The 16,942-nt window shown below is 57.0% G+C and overlaps 1 protein-coding gene across 1 annotated transcript in view; it reads left to right on the plus strand.

The window, feature by feature from the left end:
* The first annotated feature begins 4,937 nt into the window (after positions 1-4,937).
* BCAR1 (BCAR1 scaffold protein, Cas family member) overlaps positions 4,938-16,942 on the plus strand; it is a 41,271-nt gene continuing 29,266 nt past the window's right edge. The window contains exon 1 of the mRNA XM_004437106.3: positions 4,938-5,101. Coding sequence (XP_004437163.1) covers positions 5,090-5,101 — 12 coding nt within the window. The 5' untranslated portion in view covers positions 4,938-5,089. The remainder of the gene's footprint in view (positions 5,102-16,942) is intronic.

The following is a 16,942-nucleotide window of genomic DNA, read 5'->3' on the forward strand; positions in this document are numbered from 1 at the left end:
TTCAGTTTGTGGGGGCCAGGGGTCCCCCTTATACACGCCTGAATCCCCGGAATCTATGACTAGGTTACCTTACAAGGCAAGAAGTGCTTTGCAGGTATGATTAAATTAAAGATCATGAGATGGGGAGATTTTCTTGGATTATCTGAATGGGTCCAGTGTCATCACAAGGTTCTTATAAGAGGGAGTCAGGAGTGCCAGAGTCAGAGAAGGAGATGAGATGATGGAAGCAGAGGTCAGAGTGATGTGGGGCCACAAAAACAGGCCAAAGAATGCAGGCGGCCTCTAGAAGTTTAAAAAGGCAAGGAAAGGGAATCTCCCCTAGAGCCTCCAGAAGGACTGCAGCCCTGTCAACTCATTTTGGATATCTGACTTCCAGAACTGTAGGATCAATTTGTGTTGTTCTACACCACTAATTTTGCAGTAATTTGTTACAGCAGCAATAAGAAATTAATGCATCTCCCCCCTGCCACCACGTCCTGAAGCCCCACTGTCTAAGGGACGATAGTTTCCTTCTGCACCCAGCAGCCTGATGACCTGAACATTACTCCCTCCCCTAACCAGATGCCCCCCCAGGCAGCGTATACCCAAGGTTCTGTGCATGAGGGACAGACAGGGAGGTGCCCTGCCCCAGCCCCCAGGACCCACCTTCAAGAGACTGTGAAATTACCCTCAAGGATGTTGGAAACTGGACTTATTTAAGGTCATGAAGTAAGTGTGCAGTAGTGCCAGGACCAAGGCCTAGCTTGGCAGGTCAGTGGGTTCCCCATTCACTCCACTCAGCTGAGCTTCTCTCTCTTGCCAGTCTGACTTGCCTTCCTGGGGAGAGGTAGTCATTAACACTTTAGAATGAGTAAGACAGGACATCTGGCTCTGGGTACTCCCCCACCTGTCAATATGGTGTTACTACACAGTAGTAGAGCTTGAATCTCATGTTGAAAGCCAGGCTTGGGGTGGGTAGTTCCCTTGCTCATCCACTCCAGAGCTCACAGGGTCCTGTCAGCCACCCCCAACCGTGAAGTCTCCCTCTAGGTCTTCCAGAAACAAACTCAGTTCTTGCCCTCTGAGGGAGGTGCTTAACCACACCTGGCTCATGTGTGTGGCAATGATGGCCCCTGCTGTTTCATAAGCAAGGATTCTAGTGCCCTGAACTTTACCTGAGTCATTCAACCGAATCCTTTCAACCACTCAGGGAGTTTTCCCTCTCAATTCACAGATGAGAAAACCGAGACCCTGGCAGGTTAACTCACATGTGCAAGATCATTCAGCTGCCAGGAGCAGAGCAGAATTCAAACCAGGTCTGACTGCAGAGCCCAGAGCTGCCTGGGGTTGGCCTGCAAAAGAATTTCGTTTTGGCTTACTCAGTCAGTGGTTCAAAATCAAGAGATTTTATAAAACAATCTAGATTTCTAGATGCTCTTGAAAAAATCTGATTCACCAACTGAAAGAACTCCCAACAGCCAAAGCAGGAACAATTTGAGCAAAAAAATAAAGTAGTATTGGATTATAATCCAGACTATAAAATAAATATCCACAAGTTCATACTAATATAAATAAATGATTGAATAAATAAATAAATGGAGAAGAGACAAATTTCCCATACAGAAGAATTCCAAATAATTTATATAGATATTCCATCCTCAAGGAGGAACATAACTCCACTCCTTCCAAAGAGTACAGTATAGAAAGTGGGGGAAAAAAGAGTAAGTTGATAGTGGAGAAACCTGACAAACACTGTCTCAGCCAGGTGATCAAGGTCAACATCAACAGAGATAAGTCCTGTTGATAGTATGTATCCTTGATATGATGTGATGAGAAGGGCCTTTTACCTTTGTGATCTTCTTCCTAAAAAACCATAACCGCAGTCTAACCATGAGAAAAACATCGCACAAACCCCAACTGAGGGACAGTCTGTAATATCCCTGACCAGTACTCCTCAAAACTGTCAAGATCATCAAAAACAAGGAAAGTCTGAGAAACTGTCATAGCCCAGAGGAGCCTAGGGAGACGTGATGCCTAAATGTAATGTGGGATTCTGGATGAGATCTTGGAACAGAAAAAGGACAGTAGGGAAAACCTAAGGCAATGTGAGTAGAGTATGGACATTAGTTAATAAGGATGTATCAATGTTGGTTCATCAATGGTGACAGATGCACCATGCTAATGTAGGATTATGACACAGTGCCCACAGGTGCCTCCAAAGGCTCAGGGCATTCTCCTGGGCCAGGGGCCCCTCTGCCAGAGTGGTCCCCAGTTACCCTGGGAGGCGGAAGGAGAAGAAGCCACCTCCCAGGCCTCAGCCCCTCTAGATGCAGCAAGGCCCAGGGAACAGAGGCCAGGCTTGAGTGTTTGGATAACTGGGTGTGAAGCTTGTCTCTGCCCAGATTTACTCTGTGGCCATGTCCAAATTCTCTTCCCTCCCAGTGCCAGGGACAACAATAACCCCTGTCTCCCTGGGGCCCTGGTCATCCCTCAAGGATCCTCTCAGGGGCTGGTGCCTGCTCAGGCCTCCCAGCTGTTACTTCTGGTGTGAACTGCTGGTCGTGAGGCCCCCAGAGCCTGTTCTCTGCAGGACTGAGTAAGTCATCCTGGGATCATTTGCCTGCTGGAGAGTAGGGGATGCAGGCGGGTGGTGAGAGGAGAGAGGAGCATCTGCTGCTTTCATAGACACCTGGTACTTGTTCAGGGGAGGGCGCTCAGTGCCCTGACGGGGCTCCTCTGGCTGCCCCCACCCAACCCAACACCCAAGGCCCTGGGTCCCTGCATCAGAGTAAGTGAGGGTCTGGCCAGGGAACCTTCTTTCTGCACTAAAGGATGAGTTAGTGATGCCCTCCCTGAGTGAGCAGCCGTAAGCAGTTGTTGGGGGTCAGTTGGAGGCAAGGACTAGGTGGTTTGGAGGTCATGGCCCCAGCTGCACCCCTACCCTGGGTTTCCATTTCCCTGTGCCCAGCAGTGTGGAAGGGGTCTTTCCCCGCTGTTCAACCAGTTCTGGCAGGAGCATCTAGAGATGGGGCCGATGGGAGAGAAGACAGAAACAGTGGACGAAAAGAATCCAGCCAAAGTAGGAGAGGAGGGAGGAGGAGCCTGAGTGCCAGGAGGCAGGCTTAGTGAGGGAGGGGGCCAGCATGGCAGTGGGGGCCTCTGGGGCAGCGGCCGCGTGTGGCTGGGAGCCCGGGTGCCAAGCTGAGCTGCTGCTCACAGCTCAGGAGCCCCTGTGCCAGCTGGATGCGGGCGGGTGGGCACGGGCAGGGCTGCCTGCCAGACACATACAGAGCGCCCTTTGAGGAGGTGGCAGCTGTCGGCCCAGACCCCCCTCTGCTTGCTGTGGCCCTGCCTGCCCCCTCCAACAATGCCTTGCCGAGCACTGGGCTGGGGAAAGTGAGGTACACAATTGGGAACCCCCACTCAAGGGGTAAAGGGGGGCAATGCTGCTCAGTTGGAGCAGGGAGGGACCCCAGCTCATCAGTCCTAGAACCAGGACCTGGGCCTCATGGCAGCTCTCAATTTCCCCCTTTCTTGCACATCTAGTACCCCTCTCACTGCTGGTGGCCGCTGTTAGGACTCTCCCCAGGACCCGCCAGGAGAAAGACCAAGGGACCCTACCTCTTGGGGAGGAAGACTGGAAAGCCTCCAAAACCCCAAAAGATGATCTGCAAATGGGAGATTTTGAGAGCTAGGGAGCTGGGGGCCAGACCTGGGTCTCTGGGGAAGCCCACTTGTCACCTGTCACTGCTTCCTCCTTCTGCTCAGTCACCTTAGGCCACCTGGCACTGCACACTTGGCAGGTGAAAGAGCCTGCACCCTGGGCACCTGCCCCTACAGACTTCCTAGGGGCTGGAGCTGTCTGTCTGTCCCCCAGGTCCCTACCATTAGCCACAGCTGCTGCCAGCCAGCCTCATGGAACCGGCTCTGTCTTTCTTCCTCTGGGTGGGCAGCAGTGTCCACTGCCCTGGCCCCTGGAACTCTGGTCTAGGTGCTCACTCATTCTTTCTGGGCAGTAGCAGCCATTTCCCCTGTCTGGCTTTGCCCAGGAAGGGCCCCCAGGGAGCAGGGACAGCCTGTATGTGGTGGGCAGCAGAACAGAGTGGTCAGCGTTCTGCCTTCTGGTAGCTGAGGGATATCAGAGCTAGTCTGTTAAATGTAACATGTGAACAGCAAAGCCTACCTAGCAGGGGGGTGGGGAAATTAGGACGCACATGTATGTGGCCCCTGCCTGTGGGTAAGGTGCCTGGACACCATGTCAGATGTGGAACAGCTGAAGAAATTGGGGATATTTAACCTTGGGAAAGGAAAGCTCTGGCGGCTAATGCCTGTCTTCCAGTGTCTGAGGGCTGGCCCCTGGCACAGCGACGGCTTGGTTGTGGGTGGGCCGATGAGTGGGGGTTACCAGGAGACAGGATCCTCCCTAAAAGCCAGTCCATCTCTAACTGTCAGGGTGACCCCACAATGAGTCAGGCTGTTCCCAGGGAGTCGGGAGCTCCCTATCCCTGGGGGAGGGGCAGTGGGGGGAGCGCAGAGCAGGCAGAGGAACTCTGGGCAGGGCTGCGTTGGGAGTACCGGGGGTCTCTGGGCTTTCAGCCAGGGAGTGGGAAGGGTTCCTAGGAGCCGTGTTCGGCTGACCTGCATTCGCCTTCAGACACAGGGACTGGGAGCCCGGCCAGGACCACAGGGCAGGCTCCCAGCACCCTGGGCTGGGCAAAGCGGGGGGTAGGGGTTCTGGTCTCCAGAACCGGTTGGGCGAACAGGAGATGGTGCGACTCAAGGTGGCCCTTGAAGGATGCGTAAGGGGCGTAGACCCAGCCTCCTCGCCACGTTGGGCCGACAGAAAACTGCCGGGGTCCAGGGTCCTCGCCTTTAACGCGGCCCCCGGTGGAGGAGACGGGAGGGGGAGGGGCGGCGTGGGGCGGCGCATGCGCGGCGGGGGCTGGAGCTGCTGGAGCGGCCGGACCGTCCGGCCGCCGGGAGCCAGCGGGAGCCCGCGGGGACCCGGACAGCCCCGGACCCCGCGCGGGGGCTCTGAGCTGCGCGGCGGACCGGAGCCCCCAGCCTGCCGGCGTCGCTGCCCGCCCGGGCCCCGGGAGCGGCGGCCAAGATGTCTGTGCCGGTGAGTACCGACCGCCGGCTGGCACCCGGGGGTCTGCTGCCCCCGGCCGGGCCTGCGACCTCGCGCCGCGCGCTGAAGGCCTAATGCCGCTGGGGCTCCCGGGCTGGGGGGCGCCCCACCTGGGCCTTCTCGGGCCGGGGATGCGGGCAGGTGGGGGCGTCTCCCCCAAGCCGGCCTCTCTGCCCCTGCCTTTCTTTTCATCCTCTCTCTAGAGAGTCGGGTCGGGCTGGGCTCCGTGCTGTTCTCTCAGGGAGCCCCCCGGGAAGGCTGGGTTGGCAGGTTCTTTGTTGGCCCCCGGGGAACCCCTGGGATAGCTGGGCCAGGCAGGAGTCCGTGTAGTCCCTCAGGACCTCCTCCCCCACCAGGATGGCCAGGCCTAGTGGGGAGAGGTCTATGCTGCTCCCCAAGACCCCCCCACCCAGGACGGCTGATGCACTCACTTTCTCGGGAAGTTTTCCTCTGCCGCTGAACCCCAGGGCGCCGGGCCTGGCCCCTCCCTGCTTCTTAGCCAGGGGGCTTCTCTTCTCACCTAACACCCCTTCTGCCTGGCCCAGCAGGCAGGTTTGGGCAGCCCCCAGGCCTGGCTCCACACTTAGGCCAGCATCTGGAGGCATCTGGGTCCCACCTCCTGAGGGGAACAAGTGATCCTGGCTACCCCTGTCAGGAGGCCTCAGGTCCAGGCCCCAGCCCGCTTTACAGATGGACAGACTGAGGTGGGGGCTGAAACGCTGCATCCTGCCTGGAAGGGGCGCCCTCTGCAGGCTGGAAAGCTGTGGCCGCTAGCCATTGTTTCACTGCTGAGTTAGGGGCTTTTCCCTCTGACAGCAGGGGGCGGTGGGCCAGGGCGCCCCTCTACCTGGCCTTGTTTCTGGAACTACTCCTCACCTAGGGAACCTGATCCTTATGTTGAAGCAGACAGTTGGGGCTTCCTGGCAGGGCCAGTGGCTTCTTAATTAACCACCATAGAGTGTGTGGAGATTACTGGAGGAGAGATGCTGTGTAAGTGCGAAGCATTGTTATTATGGAATTAAAGATCCCGGCTCCTGCCTGCCTCCAGAAGCGGTAATGCAGAGTTACAGATGAAGAAATTAGGGCTTCCAGACCGTGCCGATGTGACCCCCCCATCTGTTCTGGTTCAGAGCATAATTGCCTCATCTTTAGAAAGAAAGAAAGAAGGCAGAAAATGCCTGCCAACCCCTTCTTCTCTCCTGCTCTGCTTTATTGCAAAACTCTGGATCTCTTTTGGTCCGAGGACCTGCCCTGACCCTGTGGGCACTGGCCGGAGGGACAAGGTGGACCACCTGAGTCTGCTTGAGGTCCTGGGTCTCCAGGGCAGTGGTGAACAGGGAATGTGACTGAGGCCACATCAGAGCCTGGACGGGCCTCAGTTTGGGAGGTCAGCCATTGATTGGTTTGGTTGTCCCCAGTCACAGCAGAGATCTGGACATGGAGTCTGGGGTGGCAACCAGACCCCTTGCCTTGTAGGACTTTGGTAGCCTTCCTGGGCTGTGTGCCTCAGTGGCCCCATCTGTAACAAGCGAGGGATGGCGGGAGGGCCAGGGTCTGGCTGTGACTTGGACAGACAGGCACTGCTGTGGAGACTTGCAGCCAATGTCTGCTCGGTCTGTCCACACCATTGCCAACTCCGAGTCACTGCCCACCTTCCCACCTGCAGCCACAGCCCTCAGGGATTCTGCAGGGGGTGGGGGTGGGGCTGTCTCACCATCTGCCCCCTACGTGGCTGGCTGTCAGATCATCCTGGCTCTCTCCTGCGACCTTGGGCAGCGTGTGAGCTGATGGGGCTGGGAGGAGAAGTTCATTTTTGGAGCAGCCGTGAAATGTTTGAAAAATTGCTTTCATGTGCTGGTGAGTGGTGAGGCCCCTTGGAGGCTTCCACGCCACGCCCTGCTCTTGGAACCGAGAATGGTGATTGCCCATATGGTGCTCAGGACACATTGGGTTTTAAGCACACCCGTTCATTTGGGCAATCTTTTCCTGGATGGGGCTGACGCAGGCACTTTGGCCCACAGAAATTACAGGATGCTTCAGAATGGAATGGGAGGTGATGGCAGGGACAGAAGAGGTTGGGATGGGCCCGGTTGAGCCAGGAGTGACTTCCTGAGTGTTAGAACAGGGGTACCCTCCAGGGATCAGCTGGTCTCACAGGAGGTCTTGGGCCCAGAGAGGGGAGGGCACACAGGCTCCTCCTGACTCCCTGCTCAGTGCTCCTTCCTCTACCCTGAGCTGAGGGCAGTGCTCACGCAGCACCTGGAGACGCACTTCCTGGCTGTTCTCTGACATCTGCCTTCCTCTTGGGCATGACCATCTGGCGCCCCAGGCCTGTCTCTTCTCTCTGGGCAGTCAGGAAGCATTCGAAAGGAAAACGGCTGGGCCACCCACTTCAGACCCCTGGTGGGCATTGGCATGATCCGTGTTTAGGAGTGACAAATGCTGGCTGTCCCCTGGCACTATCAGGCCAGAAGTTCCTTGCTGTCTGTTCCTGCCTCTTGTTTCCTGTCTGTGAAATGGGCACAGCCATTCCAGCCCCTCCTCTGCTCCTTTATTGAGTGAGGGACGGGTCCTTTCAAGGAGTGAAGGTGCTGAGGTGTGTGACGTCACAGCCTCAGGGAGGACCTGTGTCTTGCCAGGGTTGCATAGCCACTGAGAGATGGAGCCAGGGTGGGAACCAAGTTGGGCAGGATCCAAAGCCTGAAAGTGAGCGTCGCCCTGCGTGGCCTCTCTAATTGTGGGGGCTGTGGCCTGTAGAGCCGTCCACAGAGGCCAACCTCGCTGAGGGACCGACCCTCTGCTTGTGGCTTTCCAAGCATGAGTTTGTGTAACCCCTTCGGCACCCCTGGGAGATGAGGCAGTGGGAGTGCAGAGAGGCCAGGCAGCTTTCCCAGGGCTCTGCAGCAGGGTGAGTCTAGCCCTGCACAGCCCCAGCAGTGGGCAATGGAGATCAGTGGCCCAGGCGTGGCGCCTGAGTGAACCTCCACCAGCATCCCGGGGCCCGCTTTGTGCCTGACTCTGTGCCAGCCAGTGTTGTGCTAGGAGAGCTGGCCAGGGAGCTGGATGCCTCTGCCCTGGGCTCGCCGCCGGCCTGGGCAGCCAGGCTCTGGGCAGCTGAGGCCTGGTAGAACAGGCTCAAAAGAGGACAGTGGGAAGAGGCCATGTCCAAGTCCAAAGTCCTTAGTTCAGTCCCCAAAGTGCCTGGCACACTCCTCCCGCCACATACCCTTGTCCCACCGGGCCGTGGCTCCGCCTGGCCCTCCCTATGCAGGAAGTGATCTCCAGTCACTCCTGCTCACCCTCAAGTGCTCAGGTAGAGGGCATGGCCCTGGGAAGCCCTCTGGGACCCCCATGTGTGACTGTGCGTGTATTGTGGGTTATTTGGTTGCTGGCAGGCTCCCTTTGCAGACTGCAGGCTTCCTCAGGGTAGACCCAGGCGGTGCAGGCCTGCTTGGCCCCTCTCTCTCCACCTCATTGCCCCAGCTTGCCCTGGCCGCCCTCCAGAGGATGTGGTCCCGGGAGCACCGGGGAGCCCCCACAGACCCATGGTGGTGTCCCTATGCAGAGAGCCTGGCTTCTGAGCTGCTGTCTTGGAAGCCTTTTTGGGGCCTGAGTGGGGTTCCCAGAAAGACTGCTTTGGGGTGGGAAGCATGTTGGTGGGTCGAGGGCAAGGGCTCTAGAATGCATGGTGATGGCTCATCTCTACCTTGAGCGAGTTACTGACCTCTCTGAACCTGTTTCCTTGTCTATGTTATGGGGATGTTAACAGTACGAGCTCTTGGGGTTTTGTGAGAACTTGGCGAGGGTTGCAGAAAGCTCTTAGTAAGGCTGATAAATCATAGCGGCCACTGTTGTTGAGGTTGTTATCTTTATCCTGCTACGGCTGGCTGATGCAGTGGCTAAGACCCATTCCTGGCTCCTGCACAACCAGCCTGGCGAGAGGTGGTCAGCCCCCTGCCCCGGCAATTCTCTGTGGCCTGCCCAGTCTGCCTCCAGTGACCCTTTCTTTGTGGTCAGTGTGGTTCCCGCCAAGGCCTTAATGGTGGGATGACCCAGCCCCTCTCCTGCCCCGGCCTGCCTGTGGGACCCCTGCATCTTGAGCCTTGGATGGGCAGGTACTTGTCCTCACCCCACTGACAGAGTGGCCTCTAGTGGGGCCACCAGCTGGCCCCCTGTGCCCTGTGTGGGTGGATGCTCTGCTCTGGGTGCCCCCAGGAGTGGGTACAGAGTTACAGGTAGTGGAAGCCACTGAGGCAGTGCAGGCCTGTCCTCGGGTGTGGTCTGCAGCAGCCTGCTCAGCAGGGGACGGGCAGGGCCCTCAGCGGAAGGAGAGAACCCCTGAGGCGGGTCCTGGAACCTTAATGGAGGGGGCTCAGGCCTGTGGATGAGACAGGTGGGCCACAAGGCTATGAGGGTGGCACCCGCTGACCCCCACTGCCCATGGCTGGGCATGGGGCTTCCTACAGTCAGCTGTGCCTGCCCTCCTGTCTCCTTCTCCCTCTGTGGTCCTCTTGCCTCCCCAGCCTTTGACTTGCCTTGACCACAGCTGTTTGCTTTGACTGCATCCTAGTTGATCCCCATTGTTTCTTTGGCTCCCTCCTAGTCCCTGTTTGCTGGGCCATTGTCTCCCTCTCTTCAAGAAAAAGAAAAAGAGCTGGGGACAGATTGGGGACCTTGGTAGAAGTGGCAGTTGATGCCTGCTCTGGCAGGAGAGATGGTCACATGTTTCTGCTCTTAAGATAATCCCTTCTCTAAGGGAGATTAGAGGCTGAGGGGGCTTTTCACTAATTTTAATTTATTATTTAAACCCCACCAACTTCCGGGGCCGGCCCCGTGGCTTAGCAGTTAAGTGCGTGCGCTCCGCTGCTGGCGGCCTGGGTTCGGATCCCGGGCGCCCACCGACGTACCGCTTCTCCGGCCTTGCTGAGGCCGCCTCCCACATACAGCAACTAGAAGGATGTGCAACTATAACATACAACTATCTACTGGGGCTTTGGGGGAAAATAAATAAATAAATAAATAAACCCCACCAACTTCCAAGAAGGATTTGAAGCAGCTTATAGTGAAAGACACAAATAGTCTGGGATCATCAAAAGATCCAGAACTATGTAATGTATGGGGAAGGTAGGCATACACATTTAACTATAAGCTCCCTGCCAGGCAGGGCAAAAAGGGTGACACAGTGGGTTTAGGATTACAATACCTATCTTTGGTATTCCTAATGCCATGTATTTTTTCCTCTGTGCTTTGTTTTATTTTTACCAGTTGAGACTCTCTTGTTGAGGCAGATTTTACATATAGTGAGATGGACAGATGTTAGGTGTACAGTTGACTAGTGTAGACCGCATGTAACCATCAATCAAGGCAAGATAATGAATGTGTCCCTTGTCTCAGAAAGTTTGCAAGTGTCCCTTGTAGTCAGGTGTCCCCCACCCTGTAAGGTGGCCCACATTCTGATTTCTCCCACGTTGGCTTAGTTTCGCCTGTTGTTGAATGTTGTATAAGTGGAAGCATGTACTCTTTGGGGTCTGGCTTCTTTCATTCGGCACAATGGTGTTGAGATTTTCATCCACGTGATATGTATCAATAGTTCTTTCTTCGTGGCCATGCTGAGTAGTGTTCCATTTACGAATGTGAATGTATGTAGTTATCCATTCTCCTACTGACGGGTCTCTGTCTCTAGTGTTTGTATGCTGTGTATTTTTAAGTACTGGAGCGCTGGTGCTGGTGGTGTAATACCCTATTTCAGTGTTTATAAAACCTGATCTCCCATGATGTGTGCTTCGAGGCATGCCCAGAGAGTTGTCTCTCCCCCAAGTGCTGGACCCCCCAAAGTTACATACTTGTTCCGAAAGTGGTGTGACCACCCGCCTGCCTGTTCACAGCCCTGCCCAGATGTCTAGGGTTTGAATTCCCTCTTCCTGAGTTGCCGGGAGGTGAAGCGTCTTAGGTTTTTGAGTCCCTGTGTTTCTCCCCACACCCCTGTTCACTCCACAGGTCCTGGTGGGGAGAGACTTCTAGGAGATCAGGAGGTAGGAGAGCGTGAAGCCTGTCCTGGAAGCTGATTGCATCCCTCCACCCTCCTGGGTCCAGATAGATTCTTGAGCTCCCCCTCTTTGCCTACTCCCCTCAAGACACCACACCACACAGACACTCCTTGCTGCTCCCCCTTCAACTCTGGGAGCTCCCAGCCTGGCAGACACCCCACCACTCAAGAAGCCGGGGGTGGGGGGTTGTTGCTTGAGAGCCACCCTCTGTGTCCCTAACACCTCTGTGCTCCCTCTTCACGCCAAGGGAGTTGGCAGGCCTGTGCGCTTTTTACAAATCTTTACTGTTATTTTTTTCTGCATAATGAGCCTTAGCAAAAGATTCACACATCTGCTCAAATGCCACTTCCTCAGAGAGGACCCCCCAGGCACCTGGTATAAAATAGCCCCTCACCATTCCTCTGTTGTCTGCTTTATTCTCCTTCAGAGCCCTTATCACCACAGATGTTCCCATGTTTGTCAGTTTGTGCCCCCTCCATGCACACACCCTGGAGTCTAAGTTCCCTGCGACATGGACACGTTTTCACAGCAGTGTCCTAGTACAGCACCCAGCTGCTGCTCAGTGGGCAGGTGCCAAAGGACTGACCATCACACTGTAATAAGTACAGTGGTAGACCCCAGACCCAGCCACTCCCCACCCACTATGACCAGCCAAGGGCAGACCCTGCCTACCCCCCAGCATTGGCTAGTGGATCTGGGGGCACCAGAGCTTCATGGAAAGATTTTACCCCAGAGTCTCAAGAGGTTTTGTTCCCACTGTGGTTCAGGGGCTCCGGGAAGCTCAGGACACCTGAGCAGGGGCTGGGAGAGCAGGGAGGGCTGAGTGGAGGGCACTCGTGCAGGGGGTGCAGGCCTGAGGGAGTGCCCTAGTGCCCGGCACGGGGCTGGTGTGTGCCAGGGTGGTGCTGCGCGCAGCCTTCATGTGCCTGCGGTCTCAGGCCTGAGGGTGAGCAGGGTGGCTGCTGGCGGTTACACTTAACAGATGCACAGACCGAGGCTCTGAAAGGTGCAGTGATGGGCTGAGGGTCCCATGCCAGCTGGAATCATTAACGGTCTGTGCTCCTGTGCTTGTAGGTTCAGCCTGGGCGAGGACTTGGGCCTGGGTTCCCTGGGGCAAATGGAGCCTTTCTTTGCAGGCTGGAGCCGGCTCAGGTGGGATGCCAGGTGATCCAAGGAGGGAGAAAAAGTAGTGCTTTCCCAGTGGCTGCCGTGGGTCTGCCTTCTCTGTATCCTCTCCTTCCTGTATTCTCACTCCACTGCCCCCAGAGCCCCCGGAGTCCTCTTCTGTGACCCCACTCGCCCCCTGGCCTGCCGACCACAGCTGAGAGGCTAGGCAGCACTGTTCTGCCCCTCTTTGTGTCTCTGTGGGTCTAGGCACCTGTGCTTCTGCAGAAGCAGGCCTGGGGTGGGCAGCAGATGGCGTGTGAAGTCGCCCCCCCTCCGATGGCCCTGATATGCTGGGGCTGGTTGCCATGGGGAGAGGTGAGAGCAGATGGATGGCTGGGGCGGTTCTTGACCACACCCTTGCCCCTGCCTGCCCAGGCTGTCAGCCGGAACTGGGCGGCCACCAGCAGCTATGCTTTCTCTCTGAGGACAGGGACTTGTCCTGTGCTCCTCCTTCCTCCTCCCCCCTCTCCTCCAGCTGGGACTGAGCCCCTTTCTTCCCCTTCCCCCATTTCTTCTGCCAGCCCCAGTCCTCCCCCAGGCAGTGCTGAGAGGCTGCTTCGGGGTGAGGATGCAGGGAGTGCTGTCCCAGTGCCAGCAGGAAGGGCAAAGTGCACCTAGGCCCCAACCTTCTTAGTGCTCACAGGGGGCCACTTGGTTGTTGGTCCAGGCCCCCACCTGCCTGCCAGCTTTCAGAGGGGTGCCCTGCTGGGAGAGTGGTGGTTTTCAGAGGGAGATGGGGAGGTGGAAGAGGGGGTGCAGAAGAGGAAGGGGGACTCAGGCACCTGGGTCAGCGCCCGGGGGTGGGGTGAAGAGCCTATGGGAAGTGGTGGGGGGCCCCAGATGGGCTCACCCTACTCCAGTCTTGGGCCTGCTGTGAGCAGAGCCCTGCTCTGAAGCAGAGCCCTGCTCTGAAGCAGGCACTTCGCTGCAGGTGCCTCTGCTGCTCTTTAATTTTCAAATTAGAATAGCACTTAAAAGAATTAGGAGAGGGGCCGGCCCCGTGGCTTAGCGGTTAAGTGCGCGCGCTGCGCTACTGGCAGCCAGGGTTCGGATCCCAGGCGCGCACCGACGCACTGTTTCTCCGGCCATGCTGAGGCCGCGTCCCACATACAGCAACTAGAAGGATGTGCAACTATGACGTACAAATCTACTGGGGCTTTGGGGAAGAAAAAAAAGGAGGAGGATTGGCAATACATGTTAGCTCAGAGCCGGTCTTCCTCAGCAAAAAGAGGAGGATTAGCACCGATGTTAGCTCAGGGCTGATCTTCCTCACCAAAAAAAAAGAATTAGGAGAGTGTGCTGCTCTTGTTCCTTGAAGGAGCTAGAGCGGGGGTAGCTGCGGGAAGATGGGGGGCACTGGATTTGCTGGTGATCCAGGCCTGAATCTGGGAGGCCAGTCCCCTCTGCCTGCACCCCTTCCCCTACCCCTGGCTATGTTCCTGCACCTGGTAGCTCCACGCCCACACCTGTGGTCCTGGCCCTGCCCTTGCACCCAGGTCTCTGGGGACAGGCCTGGGGGGCTGCTGAAGGGATGGCAGGCTGAGGACTAGAGCTTCCCTGCCCCGGGAGGAGGTGACTGGGGGAGGGATTTGGCTGCAGGCTGTGTGGCCCGCCCACCTCCCCAGTCAGTCACCACTGTAATGACAAATGAACTGCCCCATTGGTCACTCCACCTTCGGAGAGGATGGCTCTTTATGGCTGACAGCTCCAAGACCTGCCCTACGAGTGCACACTGCTTGGTCTGGGGTCACCTGAGTGCTTTTCCGTGGGGACATGCTTCAGTAGCTGGGTGGGTGGGATGGGTTGTAGCTCTGCCACTACCTGGAAGTGTGACCTGGCAAAGCATTGCCCCTCTCTGAGCCCCTGGGTAGTGGTAGTTCCGCCCTGGTCCTCAGGCGGCAGTGAGGACCGACTGACGTCAGGTGTGGGGGCATCTGGCCTCTGTGTGACAGCAGTTCTTGATGCAGCCAGGCTCACCTCTTCTCCCGGCCATCCACAGGGGTCCCCACACGCTCGCCCAGGCAGGGCTGGCTCCAGCTCACAAGCGGGTTTTGAGCTTGCCAGCGTGAGTGGCCAGCCCAAGGGGAAGGCGTCAACTCCTCCTGGCCAGCCCAAGGGGAAGGCGTCAACTCCTCCTGGCCCTCCAGATACATCACTTCTTCCTGTCCCTGGGGCTGGCAGCGCTCACCTCCGGCCTCAGGAAATCCTTTCCTGCTGCTGCTCCCAGAGCCGGCCAGCTGTCAGCTGACCCATCCAGCCATCCTCTTGTGCTGCTGGGAAAGCTGAGGCTTTAGGAGGGGAGAGGGGCTGCCTGCAGTCACACTGCGCAAGCCATTTTAGCCTGCTCTTTTCACTTCCCATGGTCATCAACATGTTCTTGCATGATTTTGGTCTCTGAAAGTGGCCATCTTAATAGCTGCACAGTGCTCCATTGAGAGGCTGTGGTTTGCCTAACCAGTCCCCAAGAGCTGGGCATTTAGGTTATGTACCCGGCTTTTGCTGTTATAAATGCTGCAGTAGACATTGTTGGGCCTGAAGCAAGAATAGTTTTTCCGTGCAGTGGGTCTGACCTGAAGCATTAGACTCAAAAAGCCCAGAGAGTGGGAGCCGGCTCCCAAGCTCGTCTCCCCACTTAGGGTCTGGCAGCAGCCTTCACCCCAGTGCACACTGAATGGACAGATGGGAACCAGTGTCCCCGTGTGCTGGGCCCCCCATGTTCCCTGCACAGACAGCTACTCCAGGCCTCAGGGGAGGGGTTGGTGACATGCCCCACCAGCCTGTGAGCTCATCCTCAGCCTGGCTGGAGGTGCCAGGCCGCTCCTGGGGGTAACTGACAGTGGTCTGGGAGAGTGCTGGCGCTTGGGCAGTGCTCCTGCCCTCTCCATCCTACAACACCTTCTCCAGGCTCATCCTCATCAGTGGCCTCTCTCCTTCTTGCCCGCACATTCCCCTGCACCCCGTGTGGGGTTGAACCTCAGTGTGGGGCTGGGGGTGCCCCAGATCTGAACTCAGTTATGTTTAGGGGGTGCTTGGGTCTCAGCTGCCTGTTCTTTGAGGTCTCTGAGTATGATAGGCTCTTTGGCTTTCCAAGCCCGAGTGCCCCTGTCCTGGACTCCACTTCCTGCCCTGTGCTGAAGGTGCACAGGGCAGTCAGGGTGGACTGTGGTCCAGCAGCTCCACTGTCCCTTCCCCAGCCGCCTGCTCTCTCCCTTCTGTGGCTGGGAGTCTGTGGGATGGGGCAAGTGTCTGTAAACTGGTTCTCACCCTCTTCATCTGTAAAATGGGGCTAATCATGAAGCCTGTTTTGCAGGATCACTGTGGTCGTGAAATGAGTGCGCGGTACCGCGATACATGCAGACCGATACACTCTGGTCTGCATACACTCTGCTCCCCCATACACCCCACTCCCCTATATACCCCAGCCAGAGCCTGCCTAGTGGGTGCCCCTCCCATATCCACCCTAGGAGGGGGCGTTCCTCTTCCCCTCCAACTATCCCCCCTTCCAGCACAGTGGGGCACAGATCCTGGGGCCTTGATTACAAAGCGGAAATGCCATTCTGGAAGGCACAGGCTTGGGGGGGAAGGGAGTTTAAGTGGAAAAGGAGCAAATTTTTGAAATGCCTTTGCCTGATCTGGGTTCCCCTCCCCCGCCTGCCCGCCCACACAAGCAGCCCCGCCCCCAGGGTGCTTTAATCCAGCGGGAGAAACGGGAGGGTCTCCCATTCCCTTGGTCCCAGCCAGCCGCCTCCTGTTTCTCAAGGCCAGCTAAGAGGGAATAGGGCCAACCTGTAGAGGGCCAGGCCTTTTGTGTCACCGCCCATCCCTGCAGAGACCTTCTGCCTAGAGCCCTGCCAGCAGGGCACTGCCTAGCTGTGAGGCCTGGTCCCCACCCCTCTCCCCACAGGAGTGGAGACCCAGGGAAAACCTGAGGACGCCCTCCAGCCCCCAGCACAGCAGACAGATACTCATACATGACCCAGCTGGTTTCGATCTGCTCCCTTGGAGCCTGGGGTGCGTGCCAGGCTGAGGACAGGGTCAGGGTTTAGGAGGGGCCAGGCCCACAGCTTCCTACCTGAGTTTGGGGCACAGCTATTGGGAACAGGCAGGAGGGGATGCCCTAGGTAGTGTTTCACTGAGAGCTGGCTCCTCTTCTGTGGGGAAGGTGACAGGTTTTGAGAGTGACAAGGGGGCCAGTCTTGGGGAGGGCATAGGGTGGCAGCTAGTTGTCCCATTCCTTCTTGGGGACTCTGGGTCACACTGTGTCCAAATCCCACTGCTTCTTACCCACCCCTATGCTGTGAGCTGTGTCCAGTGGTTCCCCGGAAAGCTTTGAGGAAATGCAGATGTCCAGGTCCCCCATACCCGGTTTTTCCTGGAGGGGTAGGACCCAGAAATCAGGTTTTTAACAAGCTCTCAAGGGGACCTATAACCAGTCGGGCTGCCCTAGTCCAGCCCCTTCGTTTTACAGATGGGAGAGGGCCTGCCTGAGGTGGCACACCTGGCTAGTCGGCTGAGTCCTGGTTGTCAGGTGGAGGGGTCCACCTTGGGCTTGTGTGTGTTTTTCTTTTTTTTTTTTGTGAGGAAGATCAGCCCTGTGCTAACATCTGCCAATCCTCTT

Source organism: Ceratotherium simum, chromosome 30 (genome assembly GCF_057802395.1).
Source record: "Ceratotherium simum simum isolate JZ-2026a chromosome 30, ASM5780239v1, whole genome shotgun sequence".
Taxonomy (NCBI): domain Eukaryota; kingdom Metazoa; phylum Chordata; class Mammalia; order Perissodactyla; family Rhinocerotidae; genus Ceratotherium; species Ceratotherium simum.